At 36.2% G+C, this 17,703-nt stretch overlaps 1 protein-coding gene and 1 pseudogene across 1 annotated transcript in view; one reads left to right on the forward strand and one right to left on the reverse strand.

Moving 5' to 3' along the window:
• The window catches only part of Sec23a (SEC23 homolog A, COPII coat complex component), a 64,176-nt gene that overhangs the window by 20,708 nt on the left and 25,765 nt on the right, over positions 1-17,703 (reverse strand). The window contains exons 9-14 of the mRNA XM_003471907.5: positions 17,438-17,553; positions 12,806-12,929; positions 9,589-9,669; positions 8,335-8,424; positions 6,692-6,798; positions 4,849-5,002 (exon numbers count right to left, since the gene is read on the reverse strand). Of these exons, the coding sequence (XP_003471955.1) occupies positions 4,849-5,002; positions 6,692-6,798; positions 8,335-8,424; positions 9,589-9,669; positions 12,806-12,929; positions 17,438-17,553 (672 nt within the window). The remainder of the gene's footprint in view (positions 1-4,848; positions 5,003-6,691; positions 6,799-8,334; positions 8,425-9,588; positions 9,670-12,805; positions 12,930-17,437; positions 17,554-17,703) is intronic.
• LOC111757386 (U2 spliceosomal RNA) lies at positions 12,399-12,576 on the forward strand (annotated as a pseudogene).

Consider the following 17,703-nt stretch of genomic DNA (forward strand, 5'->3'; position numbering starts at 1 on the left):
TCCCTGATGTCATGCCTTTGAAGGGGACCATGGGAACCCCATCTTTTCCCCTCTAATTCTTAGCCATGAGACCAGCAGCTCTGTTCCACCATACTCTCCATGCCATAGTGGATACAATTCCTCACCAAGAACCTAAAGCAACAGGGCCAATGATCATGCAACAAAACCATGAGCTGAAATATACCTTTTTTCTTTAAAATCAATTGTCTCAAAAAGCTGGCTAATACAGCTACATTTCTTTGGATAACTCCATTCTCAGTCTTGGGCCCAGAAGGAGAAGGCACAGAACTGATGACAATTTACCGAGGAAGCAGGACAAGGGTCAAGTAGCTCTAGCCTCACTCTATCAAATGACCTCCACTGACCTTCTTGTCCTGCCACCATCTGGCTGTGGTAACAGATAAGGTCCCCTGGATGATCACAGGTTAAATTTTCATTATCCCACAACTCATCTACCCTCTGACCCAAGTGCTTTGCAACTCTTGTCTACACTGAAAAATGTAGGTTATGCAAACTGAAGTTTTGCAATTGTCTCATTTAGTTATTTACTAGGCACTTCTGTTTTATATTTTATTAATGTTTGTGTTTTACAAATATGTCAAACAATGTTGCAATTTTTGAAGTTAAAGTGTGTGAATAGATAGCCTATACCTACTGTGATTTTAAACACTTAAAATTTTCAGAGTCATTTCACTGCACTCATACAATAAGGGACACAGAAAAAGTACTTAAAGAGTTTTATGTGAGCTGGTAATACAGATTGTACTATTCGATTTTGTGTCATACGTGACAATCCACAAATATAATAGCTCTAGCAAAATGGAAAAAGCACTTTACTATAAATCATAGATACAAGTAAACACAAGTAAAAGTACTGAGTACTTCAAACAGCTTTTAGAATCTCAAAGCATTTGTTAAGATAAAGTCACTTTCAATGAGAAGGTTCAGGAAGTAAGCTACTTAATACAATTTACTGTTGGGTGTGATGGGGCACATCTACAATCGCAGCACTCAAGAGGCTGAGGAAGGAGGATGACAATGAGTTCTGGGCTAAGTAGTGAGATCCCAACTCAAAAAAAAACCAAAAGAGTACAACTTACTACCCAGAAAAGGAAACTTTACATGGTTGGTGAGAACCTATGAAGGCCAACATGTAAAATTATAGTAAGTAAAGTAATAGGGCAAAATGCAATGTGGGATATCAAATGGTCCCAGTTTAGAAGACAGGGAGGTGGCATCACAAGGCCCCCAATTCAAATCCCAGAAAAAACAAAAAAAAAGGGTTCCACTTTAAACCAGTGTAGTATGTCAAAGCAATGATGACACGCTGTATAATGCTGAGGTTTGTGTAAAGACTTAAAAAGTAGTAATAGCTTCCCTATTCAGGCTAAAGAAATTGGGGGCTGGGGATTTAGCCTAGCGGCATAAGCACCTGCGTTGCAAGCAGGCAGTCGTGGGTTCGATCCCCGGTACCGATAAAAAGGAAAAAGACAAAAATAAAAATAAAAAAGAAATAGTAGGGCCACAGATGTCATATCAGATTTTTAAATAACAATGAAATATTAAGAAAACTTCTGCTACCAAGAGAAACTTTTTTGTTGTCCCTAACAAGCAAAGGTCAAAATACCTTTCTTATCTAGAAAACTACAAGTCTACTTTGGAAGCAATGTGCGGAGGATGTACTGAGGATATCCCACTGATGGCTGATCCTATGAAAGGTTAAATCTCTCTCGCTAAAATGATACACTAATAATATTGTAATACTGCTTCATAGAAAGATACTTGTATGAAAAATGCTCAGAGATGAAATGGGAAAAAAATAAGTCCTGAGTAATGCTACAAAAATGATTAATTTTACTAAACAAAGCCTAGTTCACTCTGAGGTACTTATTTAATAAAACTAAATGAAACAAAAAATCAACCATTCCATAGCTTAAAAAACAACCCTCTCTTACATTCCATGAGTTTTCAAAGGGGTGTGTTATGGTTGTGTCTAAATGCCCCTCCAAAGCCTCAGGTAGTCATAGGTGGGGCTTTTCAGAGGTGGCCAAATCTAGAGTGTGTGATGCTAGGATTAAAGCTGAGTGATTACTGAATCAGTCCACTGATTGGTTTGGCACTGCCCTAATCCCAGAAGCCTAGATACAATGTAAAAGGGTCAGAAAGATCCTAGTGAAGGTCTCTTGCTTGCTTTGCTACTGCCCCCATGAACTGCTGCTCCCCTGTGATGCCCCTCTGCCATCCCACTGCTTCAGAGCCAGGCAATTATGGACTGAAACCTCCACAAACTTGGATATTGGGTATTTTGCCTCAGCAATGAGAAAAGTAACTAAAACAGTGTTTTAAATGAAAAGAAGTACTTTCAAGAACATTAAAGGCATGCTAAGAATCCTATAGCTTGTGAAGTAAAAATGCAGCCTTTGTGTCTAAGTTTAAAGCTAGGTACAGTGTCCCATGCCCTGTAATCATAGCATTTAGAGAAGCTCCGGCAGGAGGACTGCAAGTTCAGATTCTGCCTGGGTAACATAGTGAGACAGCTCAGAAATGAAAGTAAAAAGAATTGCAGGTACAGCTCAGTTGCGGAGCACCCCTTGCATCAATCCCCTGAAAACAACAACAAAAAGAAATGAGATTACAAAAAGCCCTCTAGATCATAAAACATCATGGTCCCTGACTGTCAAAAACTCAAGTGAAAAGCCTGCTTATCATAGCTCGTGCTTGTAATCCCAGCACTCTGGGAGGCTGAGACAGGAAGACTACACCCTCAAACTTAGTCTGGCAATGCAGCAACTTTGGGAGATCCTGTCTCAAAATTAAAAAAAAAAAAAAAAAATTAAAGGGCTGGGGGTGTAGTTCGGTGCTAAGGTCCCGAGTTCAATTCTTGACAGCATGCACACAAACATTACATCAACAGTAGTGATACTTTTACTAGTATATATTTGGCAATCTAGATGCAAATGATCAAACTTATTTATATTTTGATATGTATAATTTTTATACATCAATAATTTTTTGTTTGGTTATTTGAGATAAGGTCACATTCCACTGAAATAAAAACTAGGAAACTAAAACCACAGCAATAAAAAATTACATGTGGTGCTGGGTTCCATCACTAGGACAATAAAACAAAGAGGAAGGATGGAAAGAAGGAAGGAGAGACCTCACTCACCTCCCCTGCTGTCTTGCCCCTGCTTTTCAGCATCCTTCCCAGCTCAGAGGTTGTGTGAGCACCTCAACCCTTTCCCTGACTGTGCGCAGACCCAGAGCTCCCTACTGCATCCTTCTTGCCTCTTCTTTTTAAATTTCCAAGGCTCTGTGCCTTGTCCATCTTGTCTGTGTGGCCCTCATCACACATCACTGACATTCAGTTGTTCCTGGGATTAGTTTTGGTAGTTTATAGAATCCTGAAAGCAAGCTGTCATGTTCTTTGTATTCTCAGCCCATCCCTCATAAAAAAAGGAAAACGCCTAGCGCATGTCAGCACTTCTGTCAGCTTCCTCCTTTGCAAACTCGGATACACCACTGCCTCTGAAGTAATGAGCTATGCCCACCCCATGAGTCAGCAGCAGCCATGCAGGCCAGGGAGAACCAGAAGGAAGCTATGCACCACCACCATCACCTCCCCTACCGTAAGCCAGCTGTCCACAGGCCAGGCAGAAAAGAAGAACCCACCCCCTATAAGCTACCAGCTGATTTTGGAGGAACGGTATTGTTTGATTGACTTTGTAAGTCTAAAGCCAATAGTCTGCGCAACTATTTAGAAGATAACAATATGCAATATGGTAACTGTTGTAGATTTCCTACTGTCTTATCACTGTTTTGTTTCATTTTATTCCCTTTAAAATAAAAAATATATATTTTTAAAAAGGAGGAGATCCAGCCATGGTGGGACTCAGGCAGCTTATTCATCCACCCTCTTGATAAGCGCCTACGGCAAGGGCCAGGAGGAAAAGCAGAACTCCTGAGATCCAGCCGTGGTGAGACTCAGGCAGCTTATTCACCCACCCTCTTGGTAAGCGCCTGTGGCATGGGCCTGGAGGAGAACCATTACCTGTGAGCCTACTGCCACACAGGCTGAAAATCAAGTACCCTTCCTGCGCACCCCCTCCATAGCTGGGGGGGGCTAGACATCTCAGCTTCTCTTGGGAGGATGACCATATGCAGTATAGCAAATATGGGGGATTTCCTTCTCTCTTCTGTTTGAAGGTAAAGGTTGTTTTCACTGTTTTGTTTTGTGATGTTTCTTTTGCTCTATTCAGTATTCTCAATTGGTTTTATAATGCCCTATTTTTGGTTTGATTTTGCTATACCTAATTGACTCGACAACTATTGTGAAGTTAACATGATGTACTATAGTACCTATTACTACTATCCCAGTATCCTACTGTGAAATCCTGTACCAATTTCACTGCATTGTCTCAATTGGTTTTGTTCTGTCTTGTGCTGTTGCATTTTTACTACTTTCAAATTAAAATTTAAAAAATAAAATAAAAAATAAAAAAAGAAAAGAAGGAGAAAGAGGAAAATAAAGAAAAGCACCAAAAAGCACTAAGAACTGCCACAGCAATAAAGAATTAAATTCTGAATTAATTTTGTACCAGCCAAAATAAATAGAAAAATAAGTTATGTATTTGCCATTCTTTTATTTTAAGGAAAAAAGGCATTCCAGTTCACTGGCAGTAACCACTGAATTCTATTCATTACTATGCTGTTATGTCAGTAATCTGAACAGGAGTCCCTCATATAGTATTTCAGGTATGCTGTAAGTACTTCAAAAGAGGTATTCCACAGTGAACACTTAGGGCAAATGAAAGCATAGAGACTTAGAAAAGCACAGTGTTTACTTACTAGCCGAATGAGCTGTCTGTCCAGCCATCTAAGTACATCTGGCCCTTCCTCTGTTTCCGCTCTATATATTGCCAGCCGGGCCATTAGAATGGCAGCTGCCTCCTGGTCAAAGGATGCTGCAATGTTTTGGATTTGAGTTTGAGCATCTGCCCAGCTAAAGAAACAAGAAAGCAAAAAAGTGTTGCTAATATTCACAGTATCGTAATTGGCTACCATACAGATTTAAATTTAAAATACACAGAAAACTATTTCAATAGTTCAAAATTCCAGTATCACCTAGACAAATTAGAATGTTTTAAAATCACTAATAACTACTTCATCACAAGATTAGCTATTTTTCAGAATACAACTAAACCTATGAATCTTTCTCTAGTAAGGTACTTATACAGGTACATCTCCCACCAGATTCCTTAAAGCATCAAGATTTTGACAAGCAAACCAACAGAACAGAGTCTGTCCCCAAAAATTTACATATCAAGAAAAGAAAAACTTGTATAAGTATTTTAATGCAAAGTTCACTGAGCTATCATGAGATGAATACAAGTTATCTTTGGCTTATATAATTACAACAAGTGCTCAGAGTGGTGCCATTAGCTTTCAGACACCAAACTACTGAAGTGTGTATAAATTTTTTACTGTGTATATATGTGTGTGCATGCATGCAGAGATACACAAGTCTCTATCAGACTTCAGAATTCAATTCCTTCCATTTTATAAAAGCAGAACAATGGAAATACAAAAATAAAGGTTTTCACTCAGCCTAAGTTTCATTTATTAAACTAAAAAATTAGTGAAACAGAATTTCTTTCTCATTAGTCTTTAATTCAATCATCAGTGATAAAAAGCATAAATTACTTTGTATTCTTTATTCTGTTAACACATTTATTAAAATCCATCAAAAGTTAAGATTTTATCTGAGGGATTAACTTGATATTATGCATAAAATAATAATTTATTAAATTTACATGTTCTATAAAGCCAGTCCAAACTACTGCTGGGCAGACCCAACAATAGTTTTTGTTTAATATTTCAAAAACACAGTTTTGTAATACTCAGTTGATCCTAATTATAAACTACCTCACTTTGAGTATGACTAGCAATACTTACGGACTTTCAGAAAATAAATACTGAACCAATTTTACATGTAACAGCGATCTAAAGGAAATTTAGGTAGTAACATCTTTAAAATTCTTCTCCCTTCTTCCTCAATCTTTAATTTTCTTTCATTTGACAAAGTTTAGATGTTTTCCAGATGTTTGACAACTATGAAGTATCTCAGCCTGATGAAGTAATAAAGGAGCAGAAAACACTGGTCTACAGTGTGCCATCGCCTGGCAGACCAAGTATGTTCAAGCCTTGTGAATTTGTAACCTCTCCTAGCAGTACACAGTCCACAAAGCAAAAGCTGGATAAAGACAAATGAACTGAATGAAAATATCATTATTTGAAAAGTAAACTACACTGTATCATTAAGTATATACAGATAGTGAATTTCATATAAAAGGAAAATGCTCAATTTTCTCACGTGAATGAAGTAAATAAATTTTTCTTTTCTTTTCCTCCTTTTTTACTTTTTGGTATTGAGACTGGCTTATACTATGTAGTCCAGACTAGCCTCAAACAGGTGGGAATCCTCCTGCCTCAGCCTCTGGAGTGCTGGGATACAGGCGGGCACCACCACGCCCAGTGCCCTCACTGTTTTTATCAATGAATATCCTAACAGATAAACTGGGTCATTGTTCACCTTCTAGTCACAGATGTCAACCAAAACAGGAATGAATGCCAAAGCAGGACCTACAATAGTTTTGACATGTAAATTAAATCTTTAACCAACACAACTTACTTCCTAGCAATGGTGGTCACACGGATGCGCCTCTGCCCACTGGAATGCTGATACTGAGTCACAAACTGGATTGCACCACGACCTCCTTGAGGAATGGGAGCATTATGCTATGTAAAAACAAAGCAATAAAAACTAAGCAAACTCTATGCTGCTGTCTATAATCATGGATATATATTTTCTAACATGAATAGATTTACTCTAAACTTTAAAGTCTCCCATCAAAGAAAAACCCAAGGTCACATACTTTCACTGTTAAACTCTATCAAATATTTAAATACTATAGGTCTTCTCAAGTAACTAAAAAAAAAAAAAAAAACTGAAGAGGAGGGAATTCTTCCAAACTCATTCTATCAGACAAGCATTAAACCTTGATACTCAAGGACAAAACAAAAACAGAAAACTACAAATCAATATTCCTGAAAAACACAGGTGAAAAAAATCAACAAAAGACTAGCAAACCAACAGCATCTCAAAAAGATTCTTTCCTCATGGGATTCTCCCAGCACTGCATGTACTGGTTCAACACAAGCAGATGAATAAAAATGATAAAACATAGCAAGAGAACATAGAACAAAAATCACATATCAATGAATGTAGACAAGGCAATTGATAGAATTCTATATCCCTCTATAATAAAAGGGATGAACAAATTAGGCACAGAATGAACCTTAACATAATAACAGCCATACACAACCACACTATAGCTAACATTACACTGAATGGGGGAAAGCTGAAAGTTTTCTCACAATAAGACAAGATGCCCATTTTCACCATTTCTACACAACACAATACTAGAAGTCCTAGCCAGAGCACTCAGGCAAGAAAAAGAAATAAATTGTTACTGTTTGCAAATGACATGAGCTTCCCTCTACATAGAAAACTCCAACCATTCCATCAAAAAACTATTAGAACTAATAAACAAATTCAGTAATGTTGCAAGATACAAAAGCAACACAAAATGCTGGGAATACAGCTCAGCAGTAGATAACTTGTCGAGCATATGCAAGTCCCTATGTTCCATTCCTAGCACCTCAAAAAGAAAAACACAAAAATATCATGCACATCTGTAATCCCAGCCCTCAAGAAACTGAGACAGAAGGATGACCATAAATTCAAGGCCAGCTTGGGCTACATAGTGAGATCTACACAAAAAACATCAGTATTGTTGCTATACACGAAGAGCAAATCATGTGAAGTAAGGCATCGAGGGTTGGAGGTGCACTGCTCAGTCATGGAGGGCTTTCCTAGCATGACCAAAGCCCTGGACAGAATCCCTAGAAGTATCAAAATCAAAAAAAGAAATACAAATCAAGAAGGCAACCCCATTTACAATAGCTGCAAACAAAATGCCTATGAGTAAATTTAAAGAGATGAAAGATCTCTACAACAAAAATAATAAAACACTGGTTAAAAAAAAAAAACACAAGTAAAAAAAAAAAGACATCTGTGTTCATGGATTAGAACAATCAGCATCGCTAAAATGTCTACACTGCCCAAAGCAATCTACAGATTCACTGCAATCCCTGTTGAAATACACATTCTTCACAAAACTAGAAAACACAATCCTAAAATTCATATGAAATATTTATAGCCTAAATTAAATGTTTGCTTACATTTTAATATTCAAGCAAGGAAAGTCTCACCTGGTTAACAACCTCAAAATATATGGCTAGGGTTGTAGCAGGACTGAGCCCACATATCTTCCACTGACAAGTGCCACCTGTTCCTATCTCCTGTCAAAATAAAATATAGTAGGCTTGAAAACCAAGGCACTTAATTATTAGTATAATAACCATTAAGCAGAAAGACAACGCTCAGTGAGAGAAACATTTTCAAGTTTCAAACTAACTCAATGAATGTTTTCAAAGCTTAAAATTTCTTAAAATCACATGACATATCATAAAATAAAACTATACAATTTTTCATAACAAAACTTTACGGTAATACAAATTTTTTTAAGTAAATTACAAAGTAAGTATTGATACTAGGTCTTCATATTGTAGCCTATGCCATTCATCACTAATAAATAATTCAATTAAAGTCCAAAAAAAAGTTTAGGCTATTTAATGCAGTGTTCACAATAACATTACTACAGAGTTGGCACACTGAGATTAACCTCAGGGCCTTGCACATGCCAGGCAAGCACTCAACCACTGTGCTGCATCTCCAGCCTTTTTATTTTTTGAGACAGAATCTTGCTAAATTGCCTAGGGTACCTCCAGATTTGTGATTTCTCCTGCCTCAGGCTCCTGGTAGCTAGAGTTATAGGTGTGTGCTACCAGCCCGACTTCTAACATTAGCTTTATACCCAAGTGTTTGATCTGTGCAAAGAGAAATTGCTCTAATATGTCATATATGCACATATCAATAGGTCCTCAGGGTCAGAGTTATGGTAACTATTACTGAGTACAACACTGAAAAATTCAGTACAGCTCTTTACAATACAAACTGCTTAAAATCAATATTGTAACTGTCATTTTTAGAGCTGATTACACATTTTGTGTCAAATGTCCCATTGTGCTCTCTGCAGTGATATGCTACAATTCATACTGCAACACAATTCTACAATTCTGGAATGCATTACACCTCCGCCAAATGGGATAAAGAGAAAAGAAATTGAAACTTAAACCTAACTAATTTGGTTATTTCGTTGGAAATTCTGGTAACAAAAATCCATTTGGAAGTATGATTTTCAGAAAATCATACGCCAAATCACGAAAATGTTTTAATGCACATTGGAGCAAAAGGAATAACAAGTATAAAACACAAAAGACTTGTAGCAATCCTTAAGTTGAAGCTACCCCACAAAAAAGAGCCCACACAATAATCTGGAGGCTCTTTGTTGGTGCTGTCCCAAGAATTTACTATGCTTTCTTTCTAAAATAAGAGTAACTTACGTTTTCAGACACACATGGTCCTTTAGAATTGAGAGACACACAAGGTCCAATAGCTCCTGAAATCTTTATCTCCCTCGAGGTCTGCAAAATAAAAATATAGCACATTTGGTTTCCTCAGAGGCAAGGTCAAACATTCAACTTTAAGTATTTAAGGATATAAAATATTCTTCCATATTTAAAATTCAAAGAAAATATAGTAACATTTAAAAGTAATTAGTCACTATTTCTTTGTTGATAACTCCAAAATTTAAAATCCAGCCCTAAATTAACTTTAATCTTCTAATTCCATCAGTCCATAGAAGATACCCACTTGGAAAAATACCATCCTATATTCAAACTCATATTATACCCAAAATTCACACATCCTAATCCAAAACTTGAGCCATCATTTTCTATTTTTCCTCCCATAGAAAAATTTGTCTTCAAGACTGGTCTCTGTCTGATCTCGACAGCCCCCAAAATTTAAGCTATCACATTACCTTCTATCTAAAAAACTCAGAAGCCTACTTCAGTTTTCTTATTTGATACTGTTTTCCTGACCTACCCAGATACAATTTTCAGATGAATTTTATCCAATACATGGTTATTTGTTAACTCTACAATGATTTTTGCAGATATACCGATTTCCAAACTACAACCAACCCACATAATTAACCATTTCTCTTATTTTCCTGTATATACCATGCACTCTTACAAGTACTTCGCTCAAACATTTTGATTCTCACCTCTTTGTCTCTATTCTAGCATAAAATTGTATCCTACCTACACTCATTTTTCTTCCCTAAACTTTTACAGCACTTTTATTATGAGACATGTTTAAAAAATATTATGAATATTTCATTTTTGAAAATTTCTTACAGTAGCCAGGCGTGGTGGCTCATGCCTGTAATCCCAGCACTCGGGAGGCTGAGGCAGGAGGATTGTTGCGAGTTCAAGACCAGCCTGGGCTACAAAGTGAGCTCAAGGCCAGCCTGAACTGCATAGCGAGACCCTGTCTCAGAAAGACAAAACAAAAAAATTTCTTACAGTAACAGACACACTGACATTAGTCATCCTCAAAATACTTCTCCTCACTTTGAACATACTTGCCTCCTTGTTCTTGCCACTTTTTGAAGACATTCTGGAACTCCCCTTTCATGAATGTCTTTAGTTGCCCTGTCACAGCTGCTTTACTGTCCTGAATCAATTTAAAGCATTTACATTCAAAGTCAAAATGACTTTGGGGAAAAGACAGAAATCCAGTGGATAAAGCACATGAGGACACATGGTAATGTTCTTACAAACCTGCCTTTCCTCTGGATGGCACTGGACAGCAGCGTGTTTTGATCACAGCTCGTCAAGTCAGGAAAGAACTGCTTCAGAAAATGGCAAGAGGCCAGGCAGGGAGCTGCATGTCTATAATCCAAGCACTTGGCAGGGTTAAGGCAGGGAGGTTAAAGGACCATGAGTTCGAGACCAGCTTGGACTACATAGTGACTCCAGGCCAGCCTGAACTACATAGTGAAATCCTGTCTCAAAAAAAAAGAAAATGAGCCAGGGATTTAGCTCAGTGGCATAAGCACCTGCCTGGCAAGTGCTAGGTCATTTGATCCCCAGTACCAAAAAAAAAAAAAGAAACAAACATTTTCAATATTTATTTGACAGGGAGCATTTTGAAAAAGATTAATGACAAAGTATCTTCTACTATGATACTTTTTTTTTTTTTTTTTTTTTTTTTTTGGTCTTTTTGAGACAGGGTCTCACTAAGCTGTTCAGGCTGGCCTTGAGCTCACTTTGTACTTCAGACTGGTCTCAAACTTTGTACTTCAGACTGGTCTCAAACTTGCCTCAGCCTCCCAAGTGCTAAAATTAAAGGCATATACCACCACACCCACTTAAACTTTTATTTAAACATACAGTATTTTTTAATCAGCCCCTATATTTTTGTTGTTTCATTCTGTCACATGTGTAAGTCTTATCTATCAAGACTAAGGTTCTCTGTAAGAAGACCTTCATCTCAGATATAGCTTGACATCTCTGTAATTTCCTAGAATAATGGACATACAGCAAGTATTTGACAAAATAATATGATGAATATGAAAATTCAAAACCAAGTGTAATGTACTACGCCCATCCTTTTGTTCTAACTGACTTTGTTTTGCTTAGTCACATTTGGTTTTATTCTCTTCAAAAAAAGTAATAAGAACTGTGGGAGTAATAAAATCCAAAAAGTGTAATTTTTATTGTAAAAAAGAGAGGACAGGAACGTGGACTAAGGGATATAACCACAGGTACGTTTGAGTATGTAGGATGGAAAACCATATTACTGAGCTTTTGTTGGATCATTGAACAGAATTGTCTCCAGTATCACTGTATGAATGTATACTTTATATGCTTTAATTTTATAATTTGGACAACTGTTTCTAAGAAGACAACATGTAATCTATTAACTAGTGATTTCTTACTGTATATTTTTTTCTTGAAATTCTGTGTTTTTTTATGTCCTTTCTTTTTCTCTTTAAATTAAATAAATAAATAAATAAATAAATTTTTTTAAAAATCAAGTGTAACATATGTGTACCTAACACTAGACTTTGGATTTCTTAAAAATTCAAATTTAAAATTAATGATAATGTTGTATAAAAACAATTATGAGCACAAAATTATATCATTTCAAACATGAAAAGTTTCCTCCTAATGATAGAAAATACTTTCAAGTTCAATAATTTCTGCCATAAAATATTCTAGTACCAAAATAAAAATTTAGCCCTAAGAAGATAAAACTCACATAAAAAGTTAAACCTAAAATACATAGTAAAGGAAATTTTACCATTTCTTCTCTATCTTCTGAGATCAAATGTTCTTATCAGTTTAATATTTGACACATACTCTATTTGAGGACAATATATTAAATGAATCTTTGGAGCTGGGAGATGGAACAGGAGCTTGCTCTGTCCACTCCATGCATCAACCTTGTATTGCAGTACCTCCAGGAATAATGCACCCCTCCAGGGGGGAAAAATTTTACCTATATAATTCTATTTTTCTAATAATTGTGCAGAAATGTTCACATACAGCTTTGCTGTACATTTAATGACATACCTTCTTGCTCAACAAATTAATATATCCAGTATTGTTAAAGCATATGTAGGATTTAATTAATAATATATCAAAATTATGAAAAAGCATACAAATTTATCTCTTGACAAACATATGCCACATAAATCAAGTTGCTTACCTTTATTTCTAAAGTCCCACCAAAGCCCATTTTAAATTGTCCGTGCATATCTTTGGTAAAGACTCTTTGAAAAGTTTGTTTAAATAAGGAAGTGTTGAAAGAATCACCCATAACCATGTATCCTCTGCAGGAAAAGAACAAAATACAATGTATATGACACATGACCCAGTTACCTGGCTCCTGTGTTGCCAGAAAAGTAAATCACTTCTCAAGATACTGACAAATTTTAAAGGTATTTTCCAAAATGTACTCTATAACCTTTAATTTTTAAAATGTCCTCATCTTACAAATAATCTCAATTCTGAGGGTATGTAAACACTAGCATTCACTTTCGGTGATTTTTTTAAAGTTCTGCTAATTCACTCACACATCACAAAATTCAAGATATGAAAGGATATATGCTCTTTAATAAACATATCTCTTCTGCTCCTGCTTCCCAGTTCTCCATCCTGGTGAATATACCTGATGTTTTATAGCAGGCATTCTCATTCTTAAAAACATGAAACATGGTGATTACACCTGAAAATCCAGGACTCCAAAGCTAAGGCAGGAGGATCGCTGCAAGTTCAGGACCAACTTAGGCTCTACAGTGAACTGCAGGCCAGCCTGAAATATACAGCAAGACTCAGTCTCAAACCCCATCCCGAAAAAAGTGTACATGTAGGTGGTGTAAATGTGTGTCACACCCAGTGAATGAGAACTGAGGGACATTAAGGAACATTTTCACCTCATGTACTCATACATTGTCTACATTTCTTTCAGTAGACATATACTTGCCTTCTTAATGAAAAGTTTTAAAAGCCTCCAACTTCCAAATAAAAACTATTCTGAGATACCATTTATTCTCTAATAGATCAGCACAAGACACAGCTTAACAATGTATTTCATTGCTTTAGCTGTGGAGAAGAAGGCACTCTCCTATGTTGCCAGGGGAATGCATAAACAGTGCATCTCCAATGTAGAGAAAACCAAAAATATCAAAATTACATGTTCATGGGCTGGGGATTTAGCTCAGCAGCACAAGCGCCTGCCTGGCAAGCATAAGGTCATGAGTTCAATCCCCGGTACCAAAAAAAGAAAAAAAAAAAATTACATGTTCATTTTCTTTATACTCCAGCCACCTCACTATTAGGAATCTATACCCCAAGTTACTTAAGATATTATCACACAAAGGTTCCACACAGGAAAGACAAAAACAAAAAGCAAAATAAATGTATAATGTTATTCAATGAAGCACTATTTGTCATACTAAAAAATTGAAAAAAAGCCCTATCACCATGGGCATATGAATAAACTATGGTACATCTACAAAATGGAGTAAGAAGACTACAGACAGATTTCCAGGATACAAGTGAAAAATACAAGTGGAAAAAGATATGTAGAATATTCTGCTGTTTATATGAAAAAGATACACACAGAAATTTACACAAAAATGCTCATACTTTTTAAATATTTAGGTACTTTTTAAACAATAATAAAAGTGCAATAAAACAACATGAAACTCTAGGCATGGAGGGACACATCCATCACCCTACAGACTACTCAGGAGGCCAAGGACAGCAAGTTAAGGCTCATTTGAGCAACTCAGAGAGACCCTATCTCTAAAGTAAAAAGTAAACAAATAAAGAGGAGCCAGGAATACTGTGGATCAGCATTCCTTGAGTCAAATCCCCAGTACAATACATATGAAAAAAATTACATAATAAAAATTAAAATAAGCAAAAAATATTGATGTGGAATATAGTCATTTTACTTTGGATGCTGATAAAAGTTATGATATATTATCTCAGATGCTTTTACAGATTTTATCTCTGAATATTTTGCTTTCTGTTACTAGAATATAAAAACGTAGTCATATGAGATTCAGAACCCTTAATGACATCCCATATTAATTCTAATCATTTGTAGATTCAGATTTTTCTACACTCACATGTGTCATCTAAGACAACTTATGCTACACTATCACTGTTAACACATCAATGCCCAGACCCAGAGGAGTCTAAGCAATCCTGAGAAAAATGAGTAAGCAGTAGGCATTACAAAGCCTGAGTTTCAAATTAAAGCGACAGCCCTGAAAACAGTATGGCATTGGCACAAAAACAGATATGCTGACCAGTGAAAAAGAATTGTGCACACAGGAACAACCTCAAGCACACTCAGCCAGCTTTGATAAAACGGTCACAAGCATACACTGCAGAAAAAAACCCTCTTTAACAAAAGGCAAAAGAATGAATGTAGGGCCATTTTTCTTACCCTATACTAAAATCAGATCAAAATGGATCAATGATTTAAATTCAAAAACACAAGCACTGAATTTCCTAGAAATAGATGAAATTCCAAAAGTCATAGGCATAGGCAAAAATTTTCTGAACAGAACCTAATTACACAAGAAATAATACAAATGGATTACTGAATTTAAACCTTATGCAGGGATATAGCTCAGGGTACAGCTCCTGCCTGGTAAACACAAGGTTCTGAGTTCAATTCCTAGTGCCAAATAAATAAATAGATAGAAAGAAATAAAAAGTTGGGGCCAGGGATTTAGCACCTGCCTGGCAAGCACAAGGTCAAGAGTTCGATCTCCAGTACCAAAAAAAAAAGAAAGAAAGAAAAGTTTCTGCACACCACCAGTGAAAACAACCTACAGAATGCTAAAAAAAAAAAAAAAAAAAAAAAAAACTGGCTACTCCTCAGACAGAGGACTAATATCTAGAATATACAAAGAACTCAAAATTTAGATACTCCAAATAAAAGACCCAATCAAAAAATGGGTAACTGAAATGAACTGAGACTTCTCAAAGGATGTACAGATGGCCAATGGAGTACTCCTTAGCCATAAATGATAAACTTGAGTCATCTATAGGAAGGGAAACAGATCCACTGGACACCATAATGCTAAGTGAAATAAATCAGACACAAGGTTATAAATCACACACATTCTCTTATATGAGAACTCCAAAATATAAAAAATTTAAAGAGCAAAATAAAAGAGAGAAGATAGAAAACAGGCAGGCAGACTTTATAGGAAAGGGGTCTAAGAAAGGTAGTGCTCAGAAGGGGAAGGCAAGGAGGAGAGTGGGGACTAAAACTTATCAGGACTCAATGTGTATACAGTACTGCCAATTCCCCAGATGAACGCAATTGCTGTATACTGCCAACACATACAAATACCAAAAACATATCTATGTGCTGAATATCATTAGTCTTCAAAAAAAAGTAAATCATCTCAATAAAATATTATTTCATACCCACTAGTGTAGCTAGGGTAACAGTCAAACAATAACCAGTGTTGGTAAGGGTAAGAACCCTCACACTTGGGTGGTACGAACTAATGCAAAGTGATGTGATGATTTTGGAAAAAAGTTTTACAATAGTTCAAAACGTTTTTTTTATTTTGGGGGGTTGGCTTGGTTTGGAGGTTTTCTTGGATTGTTTGCTTGGCTTTTGAGACACTCTTAGTGTATATTCTAGAGTGGCCTTCAACTCATTATGTAGCCCAGGCTGGCCTTGGACTCAGGCAGTCTTCGTGCCTCAGCCTCTCAAGTGCTGGAATTATAGGTTCTCCTTCAAAACATTAAGCACAGATTGTCACAGAACCCAACCTCTCCATTCCTAGGTATATATCTAAGAAAAATAAAACTTAATGCCCATGCAAAACCTTACACACATGTTCAAAGTAGCATTACTCAAAATAGCCAAAAAGTAGTAATTAAATGTTCAGTGGTTGATGGACTAAATGTGATGGATGTATCCATACAATGTAAAAGTATTAAACAATAAGAGGGACCTAGTCTTCATTTTTTATTCACCAAAAAAGAGAAATGAAGTAATGGTTCATCCTAAGCATGCATGAACCCTGAAAACATTATGCTAAGTAAGAGAAGCCAATATTGCATTATTCCATTTATTAAAAATCTAAAATAAGTAATTATTGGTTGCCTAGGGCTGATAGAATGGAGAAAAGAGGAAGGGAAAAAGAAAGTGGCTGTTAATGGGTAGAGTTTCTCTCTAGGCTGATAAAAATGGTCGAAAGTTATTGTTCAAGCAACCTATGATATACTGAACACCATCACACTCAACATTTTAAATAGGTAAATATTATGATATATGAATTTATGCATCAAAAATGTTGCTGGAGATGGCGCACACCTGTAATCTCAGCAGTGAGACGCTAAGGCAGGACAGCACTGCCAGTTCAATGCCAGCTTAGGGTACATGGTGAGTTCAAAGCTAGCCTGAACCACATAGCGAGACTCTGACTCAAAAAAAAAATTGCTGCTGCTGCTAACAAGCTGGAGATGTAGCTCAGTGGCAGAGCACTTGCCTAGCGTGTTCAAGGCCATGGGTTCAATCTCTGTTATAATAACAAAATGAAACAATGGCTTCAAGATATCAATATCAAGTTTATAAGCAGAACTTGTACCTTTAAAGTTTGATGTTCTGACAAAAATATTTAAAGAGAATTTTAAGTTTGGTGAAGAAACACCAGAACTGCGAACAAATCTTCCTCTGATAGCGTAAGATGATATTTTCGTGCCTAAACAATCACTACTGCTTTACACTTATAAACCATCATTCTTAGTTTATAATTGCAAAAGCTGTAAAAAGAAATTAATTAAGTTAAATACATACCCAGTAAGGTTGGGACAGCATTTCATCTCCAGGAGACCCGTCTGATCTAATGCACAGGCATAGATGTCAATAACATGACCAGTTGTAGCAGCTCGATTAGCCAATGCTTCAAAATGCTATAAAAGATTTTTTAAGTTAAAAATACAAGCTTAATAATTCATAAATCAGGTCAAAATTATTTCAGGCAAAAATAATTCATAATTTAAATAGGATTTGTTCTCAGTTAATTTGCTATATCTCATAAAAATGATATAGTCACTTCTAGA

The sequence above is a fragment of the Cavia porcellus genome, unplaced genomic scaffold (genome assembly GCF_034190915.1).
Source record: "Cavia porcellus strain 051 isolate PalLab524CR breed Dunkin Hartley unplaced genomic scaffold, mCavPor4.1 scaffold_1, whole genome shotgun sequence".
NCBI lineage: Eukaryota > Metazoa > Chordata > Mammalia > Rodentia > Caviidae > Cavia > Cavia porcellus.